Raw genomic sequence first — 23,073 nt, 5'->3', positions numbered from 1 at the left:
AAAACTTGCTAGAAAATGGCATTTTTCAAGCAGAGTTTTAGCTTATACATCCACTGCATAAGGAACAACTTTCTTTTTAGAATACAGCAGCTATGTTACTTTTTTACTAAATAAGGTCCAATTTTCCAGTAAGTTAAGGGTGCGAGATTGGGTCCTCTAAGGAGGCTGGTTCTTTTGTTATTTCATGTCTCATGTATTTCGTGTCCACGAGGCAGCCATGAGAACGATATGTTGCACATGGACACCGCAGCTGTCAGGACAACATTATTTCTTCAGATCCTTCTTCTGTCTGTCGCTCCCCTGTTTCTCTCAGCGTCTTGCTCTCCAGTCCCTTATTCCCCAGACCGCTCTCCTCTTACCAACAGCCTTCTGGCACACGGGGAGCAGTGTCAGGCGAAGAACGACTCGGCCAGAAAGACACACAGGATGTACCAGACACTTGGCTAACGAAGGTGGTTAGAATTAATCTGGGGAGGTGCGAGGAGGGAGCCTGTTACCTGCCAGGCCCACAGACACGATCAGCAGCTGCCATCTCGAGGTGCTCTCAAAAGCTGCATCTGTCAGTCATTCTCCTGCAAGCGCTCCCGGGTGCCTCCCCTCCTGGCGCTGGCGTGAAATACTTCTTTCTCTAAACAATCCCCAAAATGCATCAGTTAAAACCAAAAAATAACAGCACAAGGTGGAAGAGCAAATAGAGTGGGGCCCTCAAATATGAGAGGGAGAGGGGTGTCGGGGCTGGTGTGTGCCACACAGTGACGAGGGCTGTTCTCTCTTCATGGGGTTCAGATGGTTTCATACAATCATAGAATTGTTTAGGTTGGAAAAGACCTTTAAGATCGTTGAGTCCAGCCACTAACCCAGCACTGCCAAGTCCACCGCTAAACCATGTCCCTGAGCGCCACATCTACATGTTTTTTAAATCCCTCCAGGGACGGTGACTCCACCACTTCCCTGGGCAGCCTGTTCCAGAGCTTGACAACCCTTTCAGTGAGGAAATTTTTCCTAATATCCAACCTAAACCTCCCCTGGCGCAACTTGAGCTTGTGGAATTCGAGTGTCCCACCTCCTCCCCACAGCTTTGAGCCAACCCCGCCCCCCACAAGCCGGCGTCCCCTCAGGAGGGCCGGGGGGCTGCGAGGGGACGGTCCGTTACACCCGCCCTCCCCCGTTCATGCCCGGTGAAGGGGCCGGCCCGGAGCAGGCCCGGCTCCCCGCGGCCTTGGCGACCGCTCGCCGCCTGTTGCTAGGGGCGGTCCGCGCGCTAACCGGCCCCCCCGCGCCACTTCCGGCGCTCCGCCGCCCCGTCCGCCGCGCCGCCCGCCCGCGGGGGTCTGGTTCCGGCGGCGGCGGAGCCGGGCTGGGGGGCGATGCTGCCCGGCGGCGGCGTCGCGGAGGCGGACGGGGCTGTGCGGAGGTTGCTGCGGGCCGGAACGGCGGCCAGGTCAGCGGGGACGGCCCGGGGCGGGGGGGCGGCGCGGAACGGCCCCGGTGAAGGCGGCGGCGGCGGCCCGGTGGGGCCAGCGGCCTCGGCCGGCCCTTCCCGGGAGCGGCGTGATGGGCGTCCGCCGCCGTCCCTGCAGCCAGAGGTACCGGCTGCCCGCTTATGTGGTCGGGTTTTTTTCCCCGTTTCAGGTATAAAGTGATGAAGAACTGGGGCGTGATCGGGGGGGTGGCCGCCGCCGTGGCGGCGGGGATGTACGTGCTGTGGGGGCCCATCACCGAGAGGAAGCGGCGGAGGAAAGGTAAGGGGCGGGGGGGGGGAGGACAGCCTGCCCCGGCTCCGAAAACCCCCAGAATTAATGATTCTCTGCATTTTGGTTCGGCTGAGCGCTCTCCTGGCTGTTGGAAATGCACCTGTTTCTCTTTTTCATTATTAGCGCCTGTAAATTATTTTCTCTTGCTAAAGATAAAATTTTGGTCGCTGTCCTCTTTAGAAATGTAACAAATTAAAAATTACGTATTGAACAAAGGAGTTTTCTTACTTATGTGATGTATTAGTTGTATCAATTGACATTTTTCTAAAATTGTGACATTTTTATGTCTTCTCTGAGTTCCTTACTGAACTGCTGCAGGTAACGCACCTTATTTTATTTTGCGTTTTGGAATGCAAAATAAATGTGTCCTCGCTGAACGTTAGTACAAGAGAAGGGAAAGTCTCTCCCTAAGCAGAGTCGTACAGAAATACTTATTATTAATCCTTGGCAACCCAAGAGTTTTCATAACAATGTGAGGAAAGGAGAAATCTCCCCCAAACCAAGCTGAAGCACCCAACGCTGCAGCAGTGACCCCCCCCCCCCCCCGGCTCCCGTAAACTTGCACTGGGGTGTCTGCACTGTGTATTGGAACCAAGAATTTTACAGTTTGTACGGTAATTTGCAGGTAATCCTGAACCTTAAGTCTTGTTGATAGAAATCTATTCCTATCAGAAAAAAAAGAGTATTTTTCAAATAGATTTTAAGTAGTGTAAGTCTCAGAGACCACCATGTATATAAACACTTCATAGTATGCTGTTGCACATACCGGGGTCTTCTAGTTTTCATGGCGTGCAAGTACCAAATAAACTGAAATAATTTAGTACCTAACACAACCCTTGCTACTGAAAATGGTAAGGTTTTCCTAGACTTTATAGTGTAAACTCTTACACTTCTATTTGTAGGGCTTGTACCTGGCCTTCTTAACTTAGGAAACACCTGTTTCATGAACTCTTTGCTGCAAGGCTTATCTTCCTGTCCCTCTTTCATCAAGTGGCTGGAGGAATTTACAGCACAATACAAGACAGAGCAGAACCAGTCCACTGAGCATCAATACTTGTCTGTCACCTTGCTGCATCTCCTAAGAGGTACTTTAATGTTTTCATGTCGTGATAAACTAAGAAGAAAATATTTAGCTTAAGCTTTATTGTTTCTAGTCTCCTTTCCTAAAGAAAATAAGTTCATATGGTCTTGTATTCTTCTCTTTTTAATTTCCCTCTACTAACTTTGAACTCATTGGCCAAATTCAACCAACTTTCACGGAGTGGTAGTGATCCAAAAGGTATTAACTTACTGTAACGAGCCTAAAAAATGCAAAGCCCAGCTGCATGCGTCCCCAAAGCCGTTTGTTTCTTGGCCAACAGCTGAAAACTTTCAGGTTTAACTCTCCTGGCAATCGAGAAGCAGCGGGCAGCCAACCCAGCACCCCGCTCGTGGCTCCGAAGAAGTCGTTTGCCAGCGGGTTGAGCAAATGGAGGCAGGGGGCGACAGGGGTGCTGAAAATGTGGTTATGGAACCTGTTGCCACAGGCTTTAATGCTTTTGCTCTTCATAGAATATAAATGGTTAAAACCATATGAATATGGACTCAGTATAATTGAAGAAATAGGAAAAATACTATCACAATCAGATGGACACTCAGAATTCTATATAAAAGAAAAATAATGCGTTATAAAATGATTTAAGCATTTTTTTCCCAAGCTGACTATTTTACCCAAAATGTGGACTATTAAATGAGAAACTCTGTATGATGTTGGATACAAATGTTAAAGCCTCTAACCCCGATTTGGTAGCCCATTTCAGACTTGCCCCTGTGCTAAATTCGTCTATCAGTTACATCCTATTTAAGCACTCAAAATGTTGAAGCGATTTGTTGGCTCTCCCTGGCTTTCCTCGCAGGCCTTTGTTTTAAAGGGAATCCATTGGAAGTTCTCACGCCTCAGGATATTGTTCATGCTAAAATCGTGCCAGTTGATCGCATACATTTAACTGATGTAAGGATGATGGGGCATTGATACTGGGGTTTCTGTGACATGTAAACTACCAATTTTTACCCAGTCCATTGGTAAAAATTTGTCTTTTTCAGTGTTTATTCTCTGTGTAACAGTTAGTTGAGAAACCTTTAAATTTGCATAGATGAGGAGAACGTACGCAGTCAACCTGAATCAGACTAGAATGGTAATTAATCCATACTAGTTTGATTGTCATTGTCTACCTGTCTTAATCAAGAATAACTGCTCTAATTGATTGTATGATGCTTAAGTAACATAAAATCTAAAATAAACAGATTTGTGTTCTAACCAGTCTTTGTTTCCTAACCGGTTCTAACCGTTCTTTTCTTCCCTAACATTTTTAAATGCGATGTCTCTAGCTTTATCCTGCCAAGAGGTAACAGAAGATGACGTCCTGGATGCAAGCTGTCTCTTAGAAGTTTTAAGGCTGTACAGGTGGCAGATCTCATCGTTTGAAGAGCAGGTGATTACAGAATTCAAGTTAAGACTGCCTGATAGGCACCTCACTGCTTAGATAGGGAATACCAGAAAACTGAAGCTGTGATACTAATAGCCCCCAGTGTCAAAGCTGAATCTTTGTCGTAGTGAAAAGTTTGCTTTAAAAAGTGAAGGAAAACAACCTGTGATTGATGAATGGTGTTTTCGGTTTGCGTAGATATTTGCCATGGAAACCCTGGCTGCTTCAAAACCTCATACTTAATTACCTTCAGATTTGGTACAATGGAGCCAGTAATATTAAAATAGAACAGACACGGCCCGAAATTCGCTATAGATAATGGGTCTATGCTAATGTGCCACACTGCATTGAGGGACAGACTCCACTAACATTTCCAAATTTAGTTACATGTAACATAAAAGATTTCTAATGTTTGTTTTCAGTATTTTCAGCCCCTAAGTAAGTGCAGCTGGCCAATGACCTCGACCAATTATCTCACTCATAAAACATGGTTCTATCTTCTATATCTCAGAGCCAAAGCAAACAGCATAGATTTCAAATACACTTTTATTGACATCAAGGAAAGCAGGCATTTGTGCATTCATTTTTCTTTCTTTCTCCGAGCATTTTAGTCTCTTGAGTTTATATGGCCCAGAATATTTTTAATGGGTGCTGGTACAAAGTTCAGCTTTACAGAAGAAAGCTTTTTGGCAAAACTGCAGCAAATGCACAAATGATTACTATTAATGTACAATTTCTTTTGGTTTTGGTTCCTCTTAAGTCTTATGCCTCTATTTAATAGGACGCTCATGAGCTATTTCATGTCCTTACCTCTTCATTAGAAGATGAACGGGATCGTCAGCCACGTGTGACACATTTGTTCGATGTGCATTCGCTGGAGGTGACTTCTTTACCGGTGTTATTTCATTATCAGGAGAAGTTTCTGTAGTCTGCCTAGATTCCTAAGTGTGTCAAGTATAAAGTGTCTGTTTAGAGACTGAAGATATTTTCACTATGTTTACAAAGCTGTTCTTTAGAACTCTGATAGAAATGAACCGATAGGTCAGGCAAACTAAAGAATAGAAAATGGTTTTCATAAGCAAATGTATTTGAGTTTACAGTGATCCCACTTTCATGAGGGCTTTTGCATTCCTAAACCCACTGAATATAGGGATTGAAATACTAGCACAGGACAGTAGTCCAGCGAAGCAGATACTCTTATCTCTAAGAGTTGACACATGAAAGAGGTTTGAAAACTGCAAACCAGAAATTTATGGAATAGTCCATTTGGAGATGAAATTTATCTTATCCTCCAGTTTAGTGGTAAATTTAGTGCAGATGGAAAGTTTCTACCTCTTTTTGTCTAAAATACATACAAAGGGTTTATAAAATCTGTTAAGCCTTTATTTCAGTACTCAGAGACAAAGAATTCTGCACATTAATTATTTGTTGTATTAGAAGTGTTTGTTTCGTCAATTATAAATTTGTCGCAAAGTAAGTTTTTTGGCCTTCCTCAAATATAGAGACACTGAAACTCCCACAATTGTTCTTAATGTCAGAAAAGCATATCAGGGATGAAATAAGAACATGTTTAATACTTAATGCTTTCTGAGGTGGGGTTAATGAAATCTTTTATCTTCCTCTGTAGCAGCCAGAAATAACCCAAAAGCAAATAAGCTGCAGAACAAGAGGTATGCATTCTTCCATTCTGAAATATGAATATTCAGTCATAGTGTAGTCGCTTTTTTTGTTAAAGGGATAATATTAATTGATCTTTGTCTGTATTGGACTGAAACATATCTCTTCAGCTATAAACCCCCCCTTAATTATTTTTCAGTGGGACAGAACATGTTTTAGAGCAGTTACTTTTGTTACTGTGGGCCAAAAATGTGGAATTAAGAGCAGTGAACATGGCTGTACTGAAACGAAAAGGACAATTTCAATTTTGTGTTTCAGGGTCTCTTCCCCCTGTGTCAAATCACTGGAAATCTCAGCATCCTTTTCACGGAAGGCTGACCAGCAACATGGTTTGCAAACACTGTGAACACCAGGTATAAGAATGCGTGTCTTGTAGTATGTATAATTGAAGGATGCCCAACACTCAGACCGCGTTTTGAAGCCATCATCCCTTGTCTCTGACATAGACGGTTTAAGCTCCAAAGGTTTGCTGAACTGAGAGCTTACACTGTTACTTTTTCAGGTACTTATTACAGCATTGGTGCTGAACAAGAATGTATCACTAAATATACTGAAGAAAATTAAGCATGATCCACTTTGTGGGGTAACAGCTGCCTTATCGAACCGAATAATACCTTAGTATATTTAATATTCAGTACCACAGCTATGATATACTGAAAATCCACTCACACGGGTAGCGTTTTAGGGCTAGCTATTCATTCAGCACGCAGTATTGAGTTTGCACATGCAAAGCCAAATTAAGTTGCAGTCCAGTTATCCAGAGTAAGGAGATGAAGGTAACCTGGACAGGGAAAAAATACAGAGAGTAAATATCATTTGTAGATCAAGCTGTAAGAGTACATTTAGTACTTTTACTTTTCAAAACCTTGTAAACAAATTTAAGTGAGCAGGGGCAGCTTCAGTACAGGCTAAGTAGCACCTGGTGTACCTCGTGTTCCCTGGCACTCTGCTTGGCAGAGCGGGGAGTTTTGACCCTATTCCACCAGATAATTGTGGACCAGGGGGCATATGTTCATCTTTTATGAGGATGGCTGGGGTTTTTTTTGAACTGTCATAAATTTTAGCTCACTGGATATGTGAAATATTTCCTTGCAGAGCCCTGTGAGGTATGATACCTTTGACAGTCTCTCCCTGAGTATTCCAGCAGCTGTGTGGGTATGTATCCCTCATTAAGGCACGATCCAGCCCGTCTGCCTACGGCTGTGTCCTCATAACTTTATCTTCACTAGTACCTTTTAAAGATGCTACAGCCTAAGCGTAACAGTTTATTTTCTTGCCTTTTTATAAATGATCCCGTTGTGCTAACGCAGTACATTATCACTAACAGGTTGGTGCAAATTATCAATTAGTACAACAAACATGACTTTGTTGACACAAATAGAGTTTTCTGTTTCTCCTGGCGGAGTGTTTGGTCCTTTCTGCGTAATTTGAACAGACCAGATTGTATCCCGAGGGCTGTGTGTTTCTGGCAGTCTCGGAAGGTGGCCTTCGGGTGCTCTGTCTCTGTGGTGGTAGTACACAAGTTACCCAATACAGGCTTTTGGATCAAGTGATTTCAGCTGGAAATTGTTTCTGGGTTTTTTTGGCTCTCTGAAAAATGACAAAATGTTGTAGATTTTTGGGGCAAAATTGTGACATTTTTGAACTATAACAGTTTGTTACTTAATACCTGCTAGAGATTTGTCTTTCCAGACTAGTAGCAGACTACTTGCAGTCCTGGAAATTCTGAGTGGTGCCTACAGAACACACTCCTGGACAGCTAGGGCTGGGTTTTGGATGCATCTCGTGCTATTTGTTTTATTTTATACCATCATTGAAGATTATGCCCTTCATACTTGGCAGTATGTAGTACAGTCTACAAAAAAAATAGGAAGGAATGCCTAAATTTAACTAAATGCTGTATTTCTCCTATATAGAGGGTCAGAGTGCATAAAGTGACCCATGAAGTGCTGGAACTTTAGAGAAAAATAGTAACTGTAGTTTAAAACCCCACTAAAGGAGTCACACAGAGAGTCATAACTATTGTTCTTATCTACAGGCCGTGATGTTTTCCATGTTTTATCCAGACTGAGGAGGAATCCCCACAGTTAGTTACATTGTCAGTGTTCTATACTCAAATCCATTTAGTCAGTTTTCTCAAGAAATAAGTCTGTAATTCTGTAGTTTCTATGGAAGAAAATAAGAACAATCTTTTCACAAAATTAAGTGGTATGCACCCTAGAACTACAGCAAATAATTTTGTTTTTTCATCCTAAGGGCCGTCCTATGACGCTGGACCACTGCCTCCATCATTTCATCTCCTCTGAATCTGTCAAGGATGTTGTGTGTGACAACTGCACTAAAGTATGTCATTTTAATTTATATAACCTTATAGCTCAATTTTAAGCCTGCTGACAGAATTACGGCTTCAGTTCTCTACTCCTTTCTTCGTGACTTCAGGAAAGCCTCTGGCCTGCCTGGGATTTCTTACATTTAAAATGGAGATCTTACCTCACAGAGTATTTTGAAGCTTTATTTATTACTAGTATTACAAAATTTACAAATATTTTGTTCTGCAATTACCCGGTATTATTTAGATAATATTTGACATACATTTTTTGTTCTGGTACTTTAAACAGTATTTTACAGTTGCCTGTCAGTTAACGATAGCACAGAGCCAAAGGGGCTTGTTTGTAAACCAACAGAAATGGCACATGACATGGTTGAAAAACAACAGAAATGGAGACTGGGCTTGTTCTGTCATTTCTGCTTGATTTTGGTTTAGACCTATTAGGATAGGTCAGCAATTCTTAGTAAAATTCCTAGAAAATAATGTAATTGATGGACTGAGAATAGTTCTAGATCGACAGTTACTGTTGTCCACGCTGTGCAGACCTGCACTATTATTAGTCATCTGATACAGCAGGTAATCAAATGACTTTATTTTTTCCCTTTGATTTCAGATTCAGGCAAAAGGGATTCTCAATGGACAGAGCGTAGAAAACCAGAGAACAACATTTGTTAAGCAATTAAAATTAGGAAAGGTGAGGCAAACTAACCCTCCAAATGTATTATTAAATCCTGTTATACAGTAACTTCTTTGATCTCTTTGCTTGATGTCCGCTTCTTGGTATTAGACTAAGGTTTTACTTAAAGTAAGCTCATTTGTCAACTATTTGTAGGCATTGAGGCCTCATTTCAGGAAAATATCAAAGTCCATAGCTTAAAGAATGTGAGTATTCTACTGTTATTCAGCAAAGCATTTAAATGTGAGTTGGGCTCGATGGCAGTTCATATGTCATGCATTAATTCTTGATTTCCTTGGTAAGTGAAGTGATTCACATACACAATGTTTGTAAGAACTTTAGCAATTGCATGTTTCAAAGAAATTAAAATGTTCTAAATACAGGTGGTTTAAGTGAATATGGTGCTAAACATCAGGTGTAGTTTATATTAGAAACTCTTATTATTTTTTTGCTCTGTAATCATATAATACAGAGGACAACAGGGCACTGGTCTGTAATTAACAGCCTTGGGTGCCATTAATAATAACGTGTACTTATTGTTAGAGGTTAACCCTGGCATGACTTTGAATGTCACATATTTATAACTGCTTGACCTTTTCTCCCCTGGTACTCTCGCTGTGCAAAGCTGTTACTTATTGAGTATTAGCAAATGTCTTATAACAACTTGCTCCAACAAATTTCAATCCTCATTGCTACCTTTCAGATCAACAAGCTAGATGAGGTTCATAGTGTGCTTTTTAAGAGCACACAAGTATTTTTATTTATTTTTCTTCCATTTGGAGAAAATTATTAACTCTAGCTATCTATCCTACTGCCTAGTGAGCGAGCGTAGTGGCGGCGTCAGAAATCTCAAGAGTTGTGAGTTAGTGTCATGTCTTAGGGGATACTATTGCCAGTAAGCTCACACGCAGATAGAGCAGCACATGGGGGAACAGTTCAGTGATGTATTTCCTTATCCACTAGACTTACCAGTTCTGTTAGTATGCTTTTAACTTCGACAGCTGTTTTTCTTAATTTAAAATGTATTTTGTCTCTCCTTTTCTGTGGGATATTGCTGAAGCTTCCTCAGTGTTTGTGTATCCATCTGCAAAGACTGAGCTGGTCAAACCAAGGCACTCCTCTGAAACGTCACGAACACGTACAGTTCAATGAGTTCCTGATCATGGACATCTACAAATATCGCATTCCTGTTCATAAATCAAGCCAAAATGAGCTGAATCAGAAAAACACTGAAGAGACAACACCTGGCACAAAGGATGGAATAGCAGTAAAACCTTCAGGTACTTATTTTGAAAATAAAAATCTTATCACGTATTTCTACGTTTCAGTGACAAAACATAATGCGCAGAACGAACATAAGAGCAGTGTCTTTATTTGGATCTGGGAAAAGAGGACACGTGGAAATCCCTTCCCTGCAAGCATTAGGATATACCCCGTTCCAACTTTACAGTTCAGCTTTGATAATTTAATTCGATCTTACTAAATATTAAAAAGAACTTACAAACAAACAAAATAATCCCAGATTGAACATAAAACATGTGAGTTTTGTGTTAAGGATGAAGGAATGTTGAACTCGGGAAGTCCAAGGGATTATCTTGTTAGTGATCTCTTCTAAGGCTTCAGGACAAGCATAGAGAGAATGCTGGGAATGGTGACTTCTTAAAAAACAATTAGAAAATCTAGCTGTAATAGGTCTGTCATTTAGGCAGCTCAATATTCTATTTAGTTGGGATTTTGTAAACGTAGTCATTTTGATATTTGTGTCATCTAGAAACAGTTACCCCTGTCTTTGGATATTATACTCCTCTGCATCTCTTAGGGGATTGTAATATGTAATGAATTAAAATGAGTACAATACCTTCACATTCTGGGACGAAAGGTACTGCCGGAACAGAAGCACTGTTATTAGCAATACTAATAGTAGCATTTGAGTTAAGTTACTGAGTGTCGTCTTTCTCTTGCAGATGCAGAACAACCATCGGGTACTAAACCGCTCTTTATGAATGGTGCCTGCTCCTCTTCATTTTTAATGTCCTCAGGAACTTTTCCACTTGCTGCATTCCCTGAATGCAGGTAAGTTAGAGATTTGTATCCTATCTTATAATTTCTGTCCCTTCAAACTATGTCTTCCTTTATTCTGTCTTTACTGTGAGGCTGCATAGTCACAGAATTTAACATCCATCCTAGCTTCTGTGCAGAAATTCTTTTTCTTTTCTCTTGGCTCATTTTTATTGGTTTTCTTTGGCTCAGTTTCTCTCCTAGAAAAGACGGTATTGCATATTACAAGCAAAACTCAATCTCCCTTCTCTGGTTCATGATGCAGTAAATCATCCTTCTGAATAGCCATAATCTTATTCTTGCTGTTTTCGTCTACCCCTTCCTTTCATTTTTCTTCTACTCTGATTTTAAAACTATTGCAAGAAAGCCATAAATCTCTTACAGACTTTTTTCAAACATTGTATTTAACAAGCTTGATTTAAATTGCAACTGCCACGATTCTACTTGATGCTTCTCCTGAGAATCTGTTTTCTTGGCTTTTGAGAATGTTCACTTACTGTCACACCAGTTAGTTCTATACCACTTCTTCTATCTGCCATTCTGCATCTTCCCCATGTGGGAGACAATTCCCACAATCAGTGTGTGAAATAAGAAGCCTGGAAGCATTTTTTGCCAAGTGTTTGTTACGAAGACAGTTGTAGAGCAAGTCCTCCAAAGTGTGTCCAGCGTTATCCGTGGGTTACCTCCTGCAATTTTGCCTCTTTTCAGTTAAAAGCTTGTTCTTCTAGAATAGCTTTTCTGTCCAGTAACAACTTTAAGAACTAAATACTGGCACATTGGTAGGTTTGGTGGAAAACGCTGTTGAAAATTGAATCAGTTATGCTGTACAAAATGTAGTAGCGCTCTGTAGCATAAACTTTTACAATAAATGGTTTGGTTTTCTCAATAACAGAATAAAGCAGTACTGCAGTGAAGACTTAGTATACTGCAAAGTAACTGCAAGCCTGTATGTCTCTTACGGAGCTATTTGCTCTAAAAAGAAATTCAAACTGAAGACAAACCACATGGGGCTGCTTCTGGTATGTCGTGACCTGCAAGAGCTGCTGACCCTCTCCTTTTTCTCATTTGTTCTTCAGTTCCCCTGTATACCTTTACCGTCTGATGGCAGTTGTAGTTCATCATGGAGACATGCATTCTGGACATTTTGTGACTTACCGCCGCTCTCCACCTTCTCCTAAGAACCCACTCTCTGTCAGCAGTCAGTGGCTGTGGATTTCTGATGACACCGTTCGCAAAGCTAGCTTGCAGGAAGTCCTTTCTTCTAGTGCTTACTTGCTTTTTTACGAGCGTGTTCACTCGAGGGTACAGCACCAAAGCTTGGAGTTGAGGGCTGAAGAGTGATGAACAGAGCAGAAGAAGGACAAAAACTGACAAAATTCCTCTAATGAGATCTACGTTGCACCTCCTGTCTGTTATGCAAATAACCCACCACGGGCCCTTTAACTTTTCCCTCCCTCCATGGCAATGGCTGGCTCCTGCTGGGAGTTGTGTTTTGTACCAAAATTATGCTACCCAAAGTTGGTCTGCTAACGTCGTGCAGTCCAAAGTATATCTGTGTTAGAGAAGCAGTTATTCTGTTAGGTAGTAATTTTGTCAACATCACAGCTCTGAAACAGACATTTCAAACAGACTTCCCAAGGCTGTATTCCATATTCTGACACGTATGTAAATTTTCAAAGGGAGATGCTTAATCCGATACATTTCGCTGCAGACGTTTCTCAACAGGGGAGCCCCAGAAGCGGTTGATGGGAAGCTACTGTTATCAAAGGCAAAGATTTAAGAAACAAAGTGCCTTGAGCTTATTTGAGTATCTACCTTACCATTGTCTGAGTCCGCTGCATGTCAGTTGCGTTCTGATAAACGTCTCAAGATGATGGGATGAACTACTAACGGAATCGGATTTCTCTTGATGTCCCAGCTAATTAATAAATCTCTACATAATAGGCACGATGTGAAAAACAACTTCCCTGATCACATCATTTTCCTAATATTTTAGTTCTTTATACATCATAGGAGTACTTCTGCTGATTGAAAGCGTGGTTTCCTTTTTCCAGGAGAAAATCTAAGTTTTTCAATCTATTAGGAACTGAGACCCTGATTTATTGCTCTGTATATTTGGAATATAGCTGAATCAAGAGACAGAAGTGTTTGCTAGCAATCAGTATTGTAATTTCCTTCGTCACTATGAAGCTGTTGAATACAGTTGCTTGTAGTATTGACTACAACTTTTAATGCTGTGATTTCAAGGCTACTGTAATTGGTGTTCTAGACTTGCCCGTCCTATTTTAATGCTGAAAACTGCCATTTTTCATCAACCATTCAGATACATGCTGTCTGGCTTGCAGTTGAGCTTTAGAGCTTGTACCGGTTGTGATTGTGAGCTGAGATGTACAGCAACCCAAGCATCCTTGTGAAGTTAGAGTATACGCAACTGAATCGGGACTGGTGGGCACTTACTTGTCTTGTGAAGTAGTGCAGCAGTCTGAAAAGGCTGGTGTCACTGCATTAGATACAGATTGCTGTATAAATGGAAGTAAGGTGTCGTTTGCCGCTCTAGATTGTTTGACATGTAAAAAAAGAAGTCCCAAACAAAGCACGGAGGGAGAAGCAGCAAAATTTATCCTTTTGACTGCTTTGAAATTACCAGGAATAAAGTATGTAGGCTATTTTTATCTCTTTTCTATCAGACAAGCTTTTTCAGTGTAAAACAGCAACTACGTTTTCAAATGGTAACAACTGTCTTAATAGTTTTTTAGGGCAACTTTGTACCTCATGTATTCATATTGCTGCCCAAAGCTCATAGGCATTCAGAGTTCCTTAATGGAAGGCTCAAAACCAGCCAAACCAGGAGTGGTAATGGATGTATATGCAAAACTATTTACACAGCTGATCATTCCAGAGCATGGATCACAATTCCTGCTCCAAGTAATGCTCATAGCACATAAAATAGTCTTTATAAATCCACTGATATACTAGTTCCTGAGAAGTCTCCCTGTCTGTGCTAGGCTAGCAGTATCATGGTTTTAACCTTTCTATTTTAAGTGATGGAAAAGCAAGAAAAACAAACAAAACAAACAACCTAGAAGGATGAAAAATGCCAAAAATGCCCCGGCCATTGACTTGGAGAAGGTGAGAACCCTCTGTTCTGGGCAGCACAGATGTGCAGCAGGAGCTCTATAAAGCAGTGCTGGATGTCATCTAAAGAAAAACATGCAAAGCATCGGGCTTCAGCAGGTCTACCATTTGTACCTCAGAACTTCAAAACATTTCCACTGCCAGCAACGTATATTCTGCAATATCTATTCTCAACAGGGTCTGTTTAGTTTTTAACTGAATTTTTGAGAAGTTCATCTGAACAGGTCACTTTGTTTAGAAAGCAGTAATGCTGGAGGTGGGTCAGAACATACGCACACAATAGGCTAAGTCTTAAATTTATCAGCTCGTAACAGGGACGGAAAGCCACATACTACTGCAAGCTTGCGTGTTCCATCTGTTTTTGTTTTGCATAGAGCTGCTTTCCAACAGGGACTGGTTTGATGAGAATGAACGCACAGTTGCTGTACCAACACCGATAAACTGCTCAATTTCACTCAGCTGCAGATTTCCTCCGAAAGCTTCCTCAAGGGCTATAAAGATGAGGGTGGAGTAGTCAGCATTTGTTCTAGTTTTCACTGTTAGGAAGGAGCAGGTGGTCTTGGCTTAGCCCTCAGTGTGAGGAAGGAAGTAAAGTGTCAGCACCTTGGTCCTGGTCCTGAGCTGCGCTGGATGCTCCCAGCCTACTGTGAGCATCAAAGACCTCTGCAGATGTTTGCCACCCAACCCTCACCTTTTGAAGTCATTGGGCTCTGCACAGGCATATGAGGCTCATCAAATGCTGTTACTTACAAGCTTCCTGTGGTGGAGGTGGTGTTAATAAAATGTAAAAGGTGAAAAAAAAACACTAGGTAAGACCTCCATGATGACATCTCTGTGTTTGGATTATTCTGGTCTTATTTTGTGCATTATTTAAAAAATTATATTATAGCCAAACCACTGCACTGCTGTTTGAAGTTGTGTTTTCACTTCAGGGTATTTTTGTAACTGTACAGTAGCAATAAAAGAATAAACTTATTAGAGAAAGTAGCTGTTCTTGTGTGGTTATGTCTTGAAACAAAGGCCAAGCTATAAGCCAAACCACGTTTGATATATCCAATGGAAGCAGCACTTAACATTCTCTGGATAAGAAGCATTCACGCAGGAGCAATTCACACTATATATAGCATGTTCTGGTAGTGGCAGAGGGTGGCAAGTACCAACTCCAAATCATCTAAACAGACATAGCCCTAATGGACCTACTGCTGAAGGATAGAGCCCATCATTAATTCAGATGCTTGTACCCTGGTTACACGGGGATCAGTTCACATTCTCGCTCAGTACTTACCATTGCTTGATTCCTCAAGACCTGTCGGTGACTTTGAACAGCCTTTCCTCATTTCATCAGGATTCACTGCCAGGATGGAAGGTGATGGCTTTCAGGTAGTCAGAATGGAATCCCTACAGGTGATTATTTAGAAAAACAGACACTCTCAGAAGTTGTAGCCTTTCACGCTGCATTGTCTGCATAAATGGTCCAACCCAGTCTCTCCCCAAGAGGTCATCTTATGGTTTCTGTACAAAGGAAAGAGGGGGCCCTTGCCCTGTGTGGTAGCACCTCATGCTTCCTCCTGCCCCACCACGCCACTGACCAAAAGAACCCAGTCTCCCGCAGAAGTAGAGCAGCAGAGGAACATAAGCAGGCAAAAGTCATAGTGACACTAAAACATGCAGCCAGCCATGTCACGCTCTCTATATTCATATCTCAGTGCTCCTCCTTTTCATGTCAGTCTCACTTGTATTTTACATTTTAAAAACACGCAATTCATAGCTCATCGACAGAGCATACATGGAAGTGTCACCTGTTGAACAGTATCAGCTTTCAGGCTCACTGTAAATGATTACGTCTTGTACTTTGTAGTATTTATAAACTGTTTCATTGGGATCTGAAGGATATAGAGTAATTTGATCTTTTTGGAAAACTGGCCAGATTAAGATCAGTTGAGAACAGACCTCCTCCTGAGCAAAGCCAAGGATATTACTCATTGAAAATGTATGTATCGGCAGGACTACAGCAACATTTCAGAGAGAAAGGATTCTTGGCATTTAAAATCAGTAGTTGCAGTCTTTATTAGCAAGTTACCAAGTAGACTATCTCCTCTCCTAGTTTAATTTGCTCATCTGGTTCCTTGGATCATCAAAGACAGTGTTTGAGTGAGAATTTGACAGTTATGTTGGGGAAGAAAGCTCCTGTTTTCAGAGTCAAAAGGTGCTTGATTGCTGTATAATTCACTTCTTGGCTATAGCCATCACTTTCCGAAACGTGAGGTTGATTCTTGGGGCAAGTACTCTCTTGCGGATGGGCAGGCTGTGGTACCAATACACGTTGGTGGGGTACTTCATCATCAGCAGGCTGCCGTGGGCCAGCTGCAGTTTGATGGGCTTGATGTGGCGCGTTGCGTTTTTCCCTCTGGAATCACAGTGCCTGAAAACAAAGTCCCTGCAAGCTCCAAAGGACACAGAGGCAATAGGACTGCGTGGAACCAGTTCCCTCTCATCATCTCGATGTTCACCTATGTGGTCCCCACCATCTTTATATCTGTACACAGAACAGATTAATTAGTTCTTCTACCAATCTAATTAAAGGAATGTAAACCAATTTGTCAATGATCTGTCAGTAGCATTGCACAAGCAATTTTTCATTTGAACAAGCTGCTTGATGCAATCAGAGATCAGACATACCTGTTAATGAGAACAAAATTAAAAGTGTGTCCTGTGTCCAAAGCGATGCGGTCTCTGATACGGTTGAGAACTGGTATCCATGGCTTAGGAGAAAAGGTAACGCCTGAATAAGCGTATGTTAACTCAGGATCTCCATAGGTTACCTGCTTCCTTGGAATGTGATGCCATTTGCCAAACACATGCAATTTCGTCATTTCACCTGTTTAAACAAGAGATGAGAAGGAATAAAACCAACTTTGTATTACCTCTGCAGTTCACAGTTTCAGCAATCTTGGTTTGGAGCGTCTGTGAAACTCCTGTGGGACAACAGAAATGAGGATGCTGATGACAACCCAAAAGCTGTCATCTGTGGTCAAGTGTCTCTGTCCTAACAAAGTACTTAACTCTCAAGCGCGACACTGCTTTATGACCACTGAATGCAACGAACGGGGATGAGCATCCCCATCATATTCTGTTGTTGAATTAATGTGACGGGGGATGTCTCATATACTACATCTACCAACAGCCTCCTGTCATCCTTCCAGGACTAGCCCTGTTCTCTGCAAACATTAAAACGTGAATGAAACCGCTTGTCACGCGCTTCAAGCTAAGTAAAACAGGACCAGACCTGTGCTCGCACTTCACTTGGCAGGGCTGGATTATGCAAACACCGGGCGCCTGCAGAAACCTTCCCACCGCCCAGCAGCTCTGCCCAGGCCACCGGAATCACCCCGGCACTCGCCTTGGCCGGGCCGGGAAACACTTCACCGGGCGGGGGCCCGGGGGACTGTAAACCGAGCCCTCCCTGCGGCCCTTACCTTCGAAGTATTCCACCTCCTCCTCCAGCCGCTGAAAGATCTCGTCAGCCTCGGCCTTGCCGAAGAGGAGGCGGTAGTCGCAGCTGAGGCCCTCGGCGCGGATCTCCTGCCAGGGGGGCTGCCCCGGGGCGGGCTCCGCTGGCCGCGGCCTCTTCCCGCCGCCCCCCGCCTCACCGGGGGGGCGTTTAACCACGTATCTGTCCATCGGCCGCCGCTCAGAGACACCGACAGCGGCGGGGACACCCGCCTCAGCACGGTCGCCTCCTCCCGGCGGCGAGACCGAGCTGTGTCGGCGGGAATCCCCTCAGAGGCCACGGAGGGAAGGGGGGGGGGGGGGGGGGAATCGAGCGGGGCCAACACGCACGCGCAGGGCGTGCCCACACCGCCCTCTCATGAGCAGGCCCCGCCCCTGCGCACGCGCGCGCTTTTGGCGCCAAATCGTCACCCCGCCCACCCGCCCGGTGCCGGACCGCTGCTGCCCCTCAGCTCTGCCGCCCCTCACCGCTGCCCCTCGCCCGCTCCGCCGCCGCCGCCATGATCGGACAGAAGACGCTGCACTCCTTCTTCAGCGCCGCGCCGGCGAAGAAGCGCAGCCGCTCTCCGGAGGCGGGCAGCGATGAGGAGGTAGCGAAAGGGGGGTCGGGGGCGCCGGCGGCCCTGTAGGGGCAGGGAGGGCTGACGAACGGCGGGCTGGTGGCTGTGGAAGGGGGGGTGTCTCGCGGCTGTGGAGAAGGGGGGTCTTGCGGCGCTTGGCAGCCGTTGGTGGCCGTTGGTGGGGTGGGGAAGCCACGCGCCACCCGGCTGCTTCCAAAAACCCCGCGCTCCTGTCACGCCTGACTGAGCTGCTAATCGAGGCCGCGCTCCGCCGCCGCCCAATGGGCGCTGGGAGCCGCCGCCGCGTCACGGTTGCTAGGCAGAGCGGCTCTCCGCCGGCTGCGGCGAGCCAGTAGGGAGGAGCGTGTTCTTCCCGTTAACCAATGGGTTTAGGCTTCCCGCTTGTGGGTGGGGCTGGTTTGGCGCGGTGGCCAATGGGGGCGGGCCCGTTGTTGTTTTGCCGCGAAATACCCGCGTGTGCGCGGCCGCCCCGCGGAGGGCGGGGCGCGGCGAGGCCATGGCGGTCCTTCTGCTGCCGCTGCTGGGCCTGTGGGTGGGCCGCGTCGCCCCCCGCCTGCACTGCAGCCGCCTCTTCGCTCGCCCCTTCCAGGTCAGCGCCGTGAAGAAGGCGAAGGCGGCGGGAGATGAGACGGGCAAGGCCTCGCTGCTGAGCCCCGAGCAGTTGGAGCGGATCCGCAAGAACAAGGAGGCGGCGCGGCAGCGGCTGGCCGAGCGCAATGTCCCCCCGGGCTTCGGGGAGAGCTGGCGGCGGCAGCTGGCCGGGGAGTTCTCGAAGCCATACTTCGTGGAGGTGAGCGAGGCGGGCTCTTCCCGGGCGGCGGGGCTGCTGCCCGCTGTCCCTGGGCTGAACCCCCCCTGCCCCGATTTTCCCCCCTCAGCTGATGGCGTTTGTAGCAGAAGAGAGGAAACGCTACACGGTCTACCCACCCCCCGACCAAGTCTTCACCTGGACGCAGATGTGTGACATCAGGGATGTGAGTAGAGCCTGGGGAGAGGTGAGGGGGGTCCCACCAGCTGCTGGTGCATCTAAAACGCTGAAAACACACGGTTGAGTGCACAAACACCTTAATTCGATGTTTGGTCCCTTAAGCTTCATCCCATGTGAGGTGGATGCTGTTGTTTCTCTCTCCTAACTTGTAAATCCTGGCTTCTCTTTCATCTCTGATACTGAAACACTGTTTTATTGTTTTATTGCTCTCACTGGCCACAGAATTTCCTTCAAAACTTTAGTTGGACTTTTGGCCTTTTTTCCTGTGTTACCAAACTAATGTAGCACTTAATTTTTGGATCTTTTGCATCGCTTTTTTAATTGCTGTGTAGTGAACTATAATTAAAAAAAAGAAAGATAGTGATTAAGGTAATCTCACTGCCAATAAGCCACGTCAAAAACATGGCAGCAAGTGTGGCATAAAACTAAAACATGAGGAAATCTACTTGGAAAATGCCTTCACAAGGTGTTTTATTGCGGCTCTTAGAAAACGTTGGTCTTTTGCACTCAAAATATCTTCATGATCTTAGCAGCAAAGCTGTAGTGACGTTAATCCTTACTGTTAGGGCGGGACTGTGTTCTCTAACTTGTTTATAATGAGATGCCAGTGATTGATCTTCAGTTTCTGGGGTTTGGGGTTTTTTCTGTGTGTTTGTTTTAGGGTGAAGGTCATTTATAAGCCTTTTTTTTTTCTCCCCTCTTATGCGAATAATACTGATTATAATTCAGTGCTAACAAAGGTCTGCTTTCAGGTAAAGGTTGTCATTCTGGGACAAGATCCGTATCATGGACCTAATCAAGCTCATGGGCTCTGTTTCAGTGTCCAGAAGCCTGTTCCACCTCCTCCCAGGTATGACAGCGCTCAATTTGCAAAATCCCTTTTCTTTACAAATTTTTTGCAGTTCCCTGTTAATTATGGCTGTGAATCAGCTAAGTGGTAGGACGCGTGTTGCGACTGCTGAAATTTGAGTTGCGTATTGCCTAGAAAAAAGCATCACTGCAAAATTTTGGATAATTCTGTATAGTTTGATACTCTGAAGAGCATACGGGACATAAATTTGCATTTTCAGTTGTGCTGAGACCTTCTCATTAAGCTTCCTCCTTTGTGTGCCTGGATAGGTGCTTGTTACCCTGCTTCTACAAATGGCTTTATCATCTTAAGCGATAAGATTAAAATCGGTACTCTTCTTGTTTAGCGTAATAGCAGTAAGTGGTGCTGTTTGCTCTTATCGTTAAGCATGCGTATTTAAAATCTTCTGATGTTTTTGTTTGCAGCTTGGAGAATATTTACAAAGAACTGTCTACAGATATTGAAGGCTTCACTCATCCTGGTCACGGGGATTTAACTGGCTGGGCGAAGCAAGGTGAGTTAAAAGACGCTCTAGTAATGTGTCATGAAGAAGTCTGGCTAGAGAAAAACCTCATGGTTGGAAACAGGCCATCTGTGAAAGAAAATAAATTCTGAGCGCTTGTCGCTTAGCAGGTACCTTAGAATGAAAATCTAATTTATCATTTCTCAGGGGAAGAGGGGGAAAAAGCAATTAACGCTCGATCCTGCTTCACCCTCCATCCGTCTGCTTTGTTTTTTGGTAGGAGTGCTCCTGCTCAACGCTGTCCTGACGGTGCGAGCTCACCAGGCCACCTCCCACAAGGAGCGGGGCTGGGAGCAGTTCACGGACGTGGTGGTGTCCTGGCTCAACAAGAACTTGCACGGGGTTGTCTTCATGCTGTGGGGCGCCTACGCCCAGCGGAAAGGCAGCTCCATTGACCGGGTACAGGTTACTCCTCCTCATCTCCTCCCCCTCGCTAATTTTTTTCCTTCATTGGGTGGACACTAGAGGGCACCTCCCTTACGGAATTGGGGGTTTCTCCCTGCTTGAACTGTGCTGTCAAATTTAGTCGCCCTTCTCTTCCAGCTTAGCCTTTTGCCAGAATTAAGCAATAAAAGTGGAGCAAGTGTAACCTTCTGTTGTCAGAAAAGCCTCCAGTTCAGGACAGAGCTGGGTTTTTTTTTCTAGGAAAAAGCTCATGAATAAGTATGGAATTTGTTGTTAGGATTACAGCAATTGAAAAACGGCCAGGGTGTTACTGTTGCTTGACGTAGTCCATCCTCCTCTGCTCAGTGGGATAAAAGTCTTGGTCCTCATGACCCGTTTTTTGGGTCCTGAGGCTGGTGGCTGAGGAGGTGTAGAGAGGAAATGACACCTGCGTGGTGGGGGCAGACGCAGCCAGCCTTGTCCAGGGAGCTGAAAACATGCAAATCTTAACGAGCGGTTTCCTCTAATGCTTTACAGAAACGCCACCACGTCCTGCAGACGGTTCATCCCTCGCCTCTCTCTGTCAACAGAGGGTTTTTCGGCTGTCGCCACTTCTCGAAGACGAATGAATTGCTGAAGAAATCCGGCAAGGAGCCCATTGACTGGCGAGCGCTCTGAGCTGTGGGCAGAGGCTGTGGGGTCTAATGGTTGGAAAACAGCCCCTGTCTCAGGGGTTGTCTCGTTTCTGAAAAACTTCTGCTGACCTGAGAAATCACTCTGTGGATATTGATCAAGGAACAAATGACCAAACTTTCAGAGATGTTATATATTTTTTTAAAAATGTTTTTTAAAGAGCAGGTTGGAGTGTTACGTGGACAACTTCTCTGCTGTTTGAACAGGTCTCAGCCTAGTTTGAAGCAAAAAAAAAAAAAAAAAAGACTTTATATTAATTTGTGCGTGTTTATTCTAACGGGAATATATTTTCAGGCTCTTGTGAAGGGATGTCATTTCCTACAGGTGAAGCCGTTCAGCTGTTGTAAATACCCTGCTTTGCCTCCTCCCGCTTTGCCTCCTACTGCGCAAATCCACATTTCATATTTGGGGGTGCGGAGCTGACTCCATGGGAGAAAATGGTTTGAGCTTTTTAGCTGCAGATTGCGAGTTTTATTAGAAATAACGTCCTCTTGGGACCTAAAGACTGTACGCTGTCAGAAGAGTTACTTGCTGTATCTGTACTCTCAAGGTTTTGGGGTAAATTCCCCCCAGCAGCCGACGGGAGGCTGCGACCAAGGCTGTGGTCGTGCTCTGAGGTTTTTGTTGGCATTTAGAGAGGAAACTCCTAAGTTTTTAGATTCTTTCTGGGTGCGTTAATCGCTTGGATGCCAGGTGAGCTGTGATGACTGTGAACTTCGTGGTAGCTGCCAATGGCAGCAGCAAAGGTTTGTTCATCAAGATCTGCCAACCGATGGGGTGACGGTTGCGAATTACTTAAGATCTTAAAAGATCTTAAAACAGAGGGAGGTTTGTGCTTTGCCTTCACAGGAGCAAATCTGGTTTCTGGCCACCGTTGAAAATAACTGTTGGGACTTCAAGGATGAAGACAAGGTTGGACTTCACACCTCTGGGTTTCCAGTTCATCTTTGACTTTATAATTGCTGTAATGGAACCAAAGTGCCTTCTTTGTTGTGAAACTACATCAGTTTTCATAGAATGACGCTGTAAACCTTTCGTTGCTATCTGCTCCGATAGGTAACACTAGTACAAGTGAAGTTTACACTTTCTGTGGCCGTGTTGTATTTTTTTGTTTGGTTGTTGTTCTTTTTTCCCCAGGTTTGTTTGTTTTTTTTTTTAAATAAAAATTACTTGGTTTATGTTGTGGTGTGATCTTACGTTGGTAGGAAGGGACGGGTGCGATCTTACGTTGGCAGGGAGAGACAGGTGCCGAGGTGAGGCCCTGGCTCTGCAATGGCTGCTGGCCTGGGGGGGTCCCTGCTCCGCCGTGGGGACACAAAGCCGCTGGTGTCGGACCTCCTCCTCCTCACCCCCGTGACCGGGCGCGGGGCCAGGGCACCTTTGTCCCCCAAGGATCCGGTGTCCCGTCCGGCCACGCCAAGGGCCTCCCCTCCTGTCCCTTTCCACCCTC

The 23,073-nt window shown here is 44.6% G+C and overlaps 3 protein-coding genes and 1 long non-coding RNA gene across 7 annotated transcripts; 2 read left to right on the top strand and 2 right to left on the bottom strand.

Moving 5' to 3' along the window:
• The first annotated feature begins 1,328 nt into the window (after nucleotides 1–1,328).
• Nucleotides 1,329–15,370, top strand: USP30 (ubiquitin specific peptidase 30). Of its 2 annotated transcripts, none has more exons than XM_063350871.1 (13): nucleotides 1,329–1,441; nucleotides 1,633–1,742; nucleotides 2,657–2,839; nucleotides 4,122–4,225; nucleotides 5,001–5,099; nucleotides 5,850–5,889; nucleotides 6,155–6,249; nucleotides 6,992–7,051; nucleotides 8,153–8,239; nucleotides 8,839–8,919; nucleotides 9,962–10,181; nucleotides 10,866–10,974; nucleotides 12,036–15,370. In XM_063350871.1, exons 1-13 carry the CDS (start codon nucleotides 1,368–1,370, stop codon nucleotides 12,298–12,300), a joined length of 1,527 nt encoding a protein of 508 aa, XP_063206941.1. In that variant the 5' UTR covers nucleotides 1,329–1,367; the 3' UTR covers nucleotides 12,301–15,370. The 2 variants fall into 2 exon arrangements, with proteins under 2 accessions (XP_063206941.1, XP_063206940.1); XM_063350870.1 differs by having other exon boundaries at nucleotides 5,847–5,889.
• Nucleotides 5,043–15,612, bottom strand: LOC134522785 (uncharacterized). The gene is made up of 6 exons (XR_010073131.1): nucleotides 15,380–15,612; nucleotides 12,115–12,289; nucleotides 10,760–11,159; nucleotides 9,871–10,088; nucleotides 6,566–6,677; nucleotides 5,043–5,160 (listed from the first exon to the last, which is right to left on the bottom strand). It is a non-coding gene; the product is annotated as an uncharacterized LOC134522785 (long non-coding RNA).
• A 524-nt stretch (nucleotides 15,613–16,136) lies between these two features.
• On the bottom strand, nucleotides 16,137–17,891 carry ALKBH2 (alkB homolog 2, alpha-ketoglutarate dependent dioxygenase). Of its 2 annotated transcripts, none has more exons than XM_063350872.1 (3): nucleotides 17,571–17,891; nucleotides 16,774–16,972; nucleotides 16,137–16,630 (listed from the first exon to the last, which is right to left on the bottom strand). In XM_063350872.1, exons 1-3 carry the CDS (start codon nucleotides 17,773–17,775, stop codon nucleotides 16,321–16,323), a joined length of 714 nt encoding a protein of 237 aa, XP_063206942.1. In that variant the 5' UTR covers nucleotides 17,776–17,891; the 3' UTR covers nucleotides 16,137–16,320. The 2 variants fall into 2 exon arrangements, with proteins under 2 accessions (XP_063206942.1, XP_063206943.1); XM_063350873.1 differs by having other exon boundaries at nucleotides 16,496–16,630; nucleotides 16,917–16,972.
• Nucleotides 17,892–18,041: 150 nt separating this feature from the next.
• On the top strand, nucleotides 18,042–22,801 carry UNG (uracil DNA glycosylase). 2 transcript variants are annotated; one of them, XM_063351472.1, is made up of 7 exons: nucleotides 18,042–18,194; nucleotides 18,775–18,975; nucleotides 19,064–19,159; nucleotides 19,926–20,023; nucleotides 20,449–20,537; nucleotides 20,767–20,945; nucleotides 21,468–22,801. In XM_063351472.1, exons 1-7 carry the CDS (start codon nucleotides 18,105–18,107, stop codon nucleotides 21,606–21,608), a joined length of 894 nt encoding a protein of 297 aa, XP_063207542.1. In that variant the 5' UTR covers nucleotides 18,042–18,104; the 3' UTR covers nucleotides 21,609–22,801. The 2 variants fall into 2 exon arrangements, with proteins under 2 accessions (XP_063207542.1, XP_063207541.1); XM_063351471.1 differs by lacking the exon at nucleotides 18,042–18,194 and having other exon boundaries at nucleotides 18,633–18,975.
• Nucleotides 22,802–23,073: the final 272 nt, after the last annotated feature.

The sequence above is a fragment of the Chroicocephalus ridibundus genome, chromosome 13 (genome assembly GCF_963924245.1).
Source record: "Chroicocephalus ridibundus chromosome 13, bChrRid1.1, whole genome shotgun sequence".
Lineage (NCBI taxonomy): Eukaryota > Metazoa > Chordata > Aves > Charadriiformes > Laridae > Chroicocephalus > Chroicocephalus ridibundus.
Note: the sequence above shows the minus strand (reverse complement) of the source record. Positions and strands in the feature narration are given on the sequence as shown.

Bases quoted from the DNA above. Each gene is read 5' to 3' on its own strand.
- USP30 (XM_063350870.1), top strand. From the start codon at position 1,368: ATGCTGCCCGGCGGCGGCGTCGCGGAGGCGGACGGGGCTGTGCGGAGG. The intron at 5,100-5,846 runs GTGACTTCTTTA...CTTCCTCTGTAG, and splicing joins TCGATGTGCATTCGCTGGAG to CAGCCAGAAATAACCCAAAA. The intron at 10,975-12,035 runs GTAAGTTAGAGA...TTTGTTCTTCAG, and splicing joins GCTGCATTCCCTGAATGCAG to TTCCCCTGTATACCTTTACC.
- ALKBH2 (XM_063350872.1), bottom strand. From the start codon at position 17,775: ATGGACAGATACGTGGTTAAACGCCCCCCCGGTGAGGCGGGGGGCGGC. The intron at 16,973-17,570 runs GTAAGGGCCGCA...TTGTTTAAACAG, and splicing joins GGAGGTGGAATACTTCGAAG to GTGAAATGACGAAATTGCAT. The intron at 16,631-16,773 runs GTATGTCTGATC...TTCTGTGTACAG, and splicing joins AATTTTGTTCTCATTAACAG to ATATAAAGATGGTGGGGACC.
- UNG (XM_063351471.1), top strand. From the start codon at position 18,682: ATGGCGGTCCTTCTGCTGCCGCTGCTGGGCCTGTGGGTGGGCCGCGTC. The intron at 19,160-19,925 runs GTGAGTAGAGCC...GTCTGCTTTCAG, and splicing joins AGATGTGTGACATCAGGGAT to GTAAAGGTTGTCATTCTGGG. The intron at 20,024-20,448 runs GTATGACAGCGC...TTTTGTTTGCAG, and splicing joins CCTGTTCCACCTCCTCCCAG to CTTGGAGAATATTTACAAAG.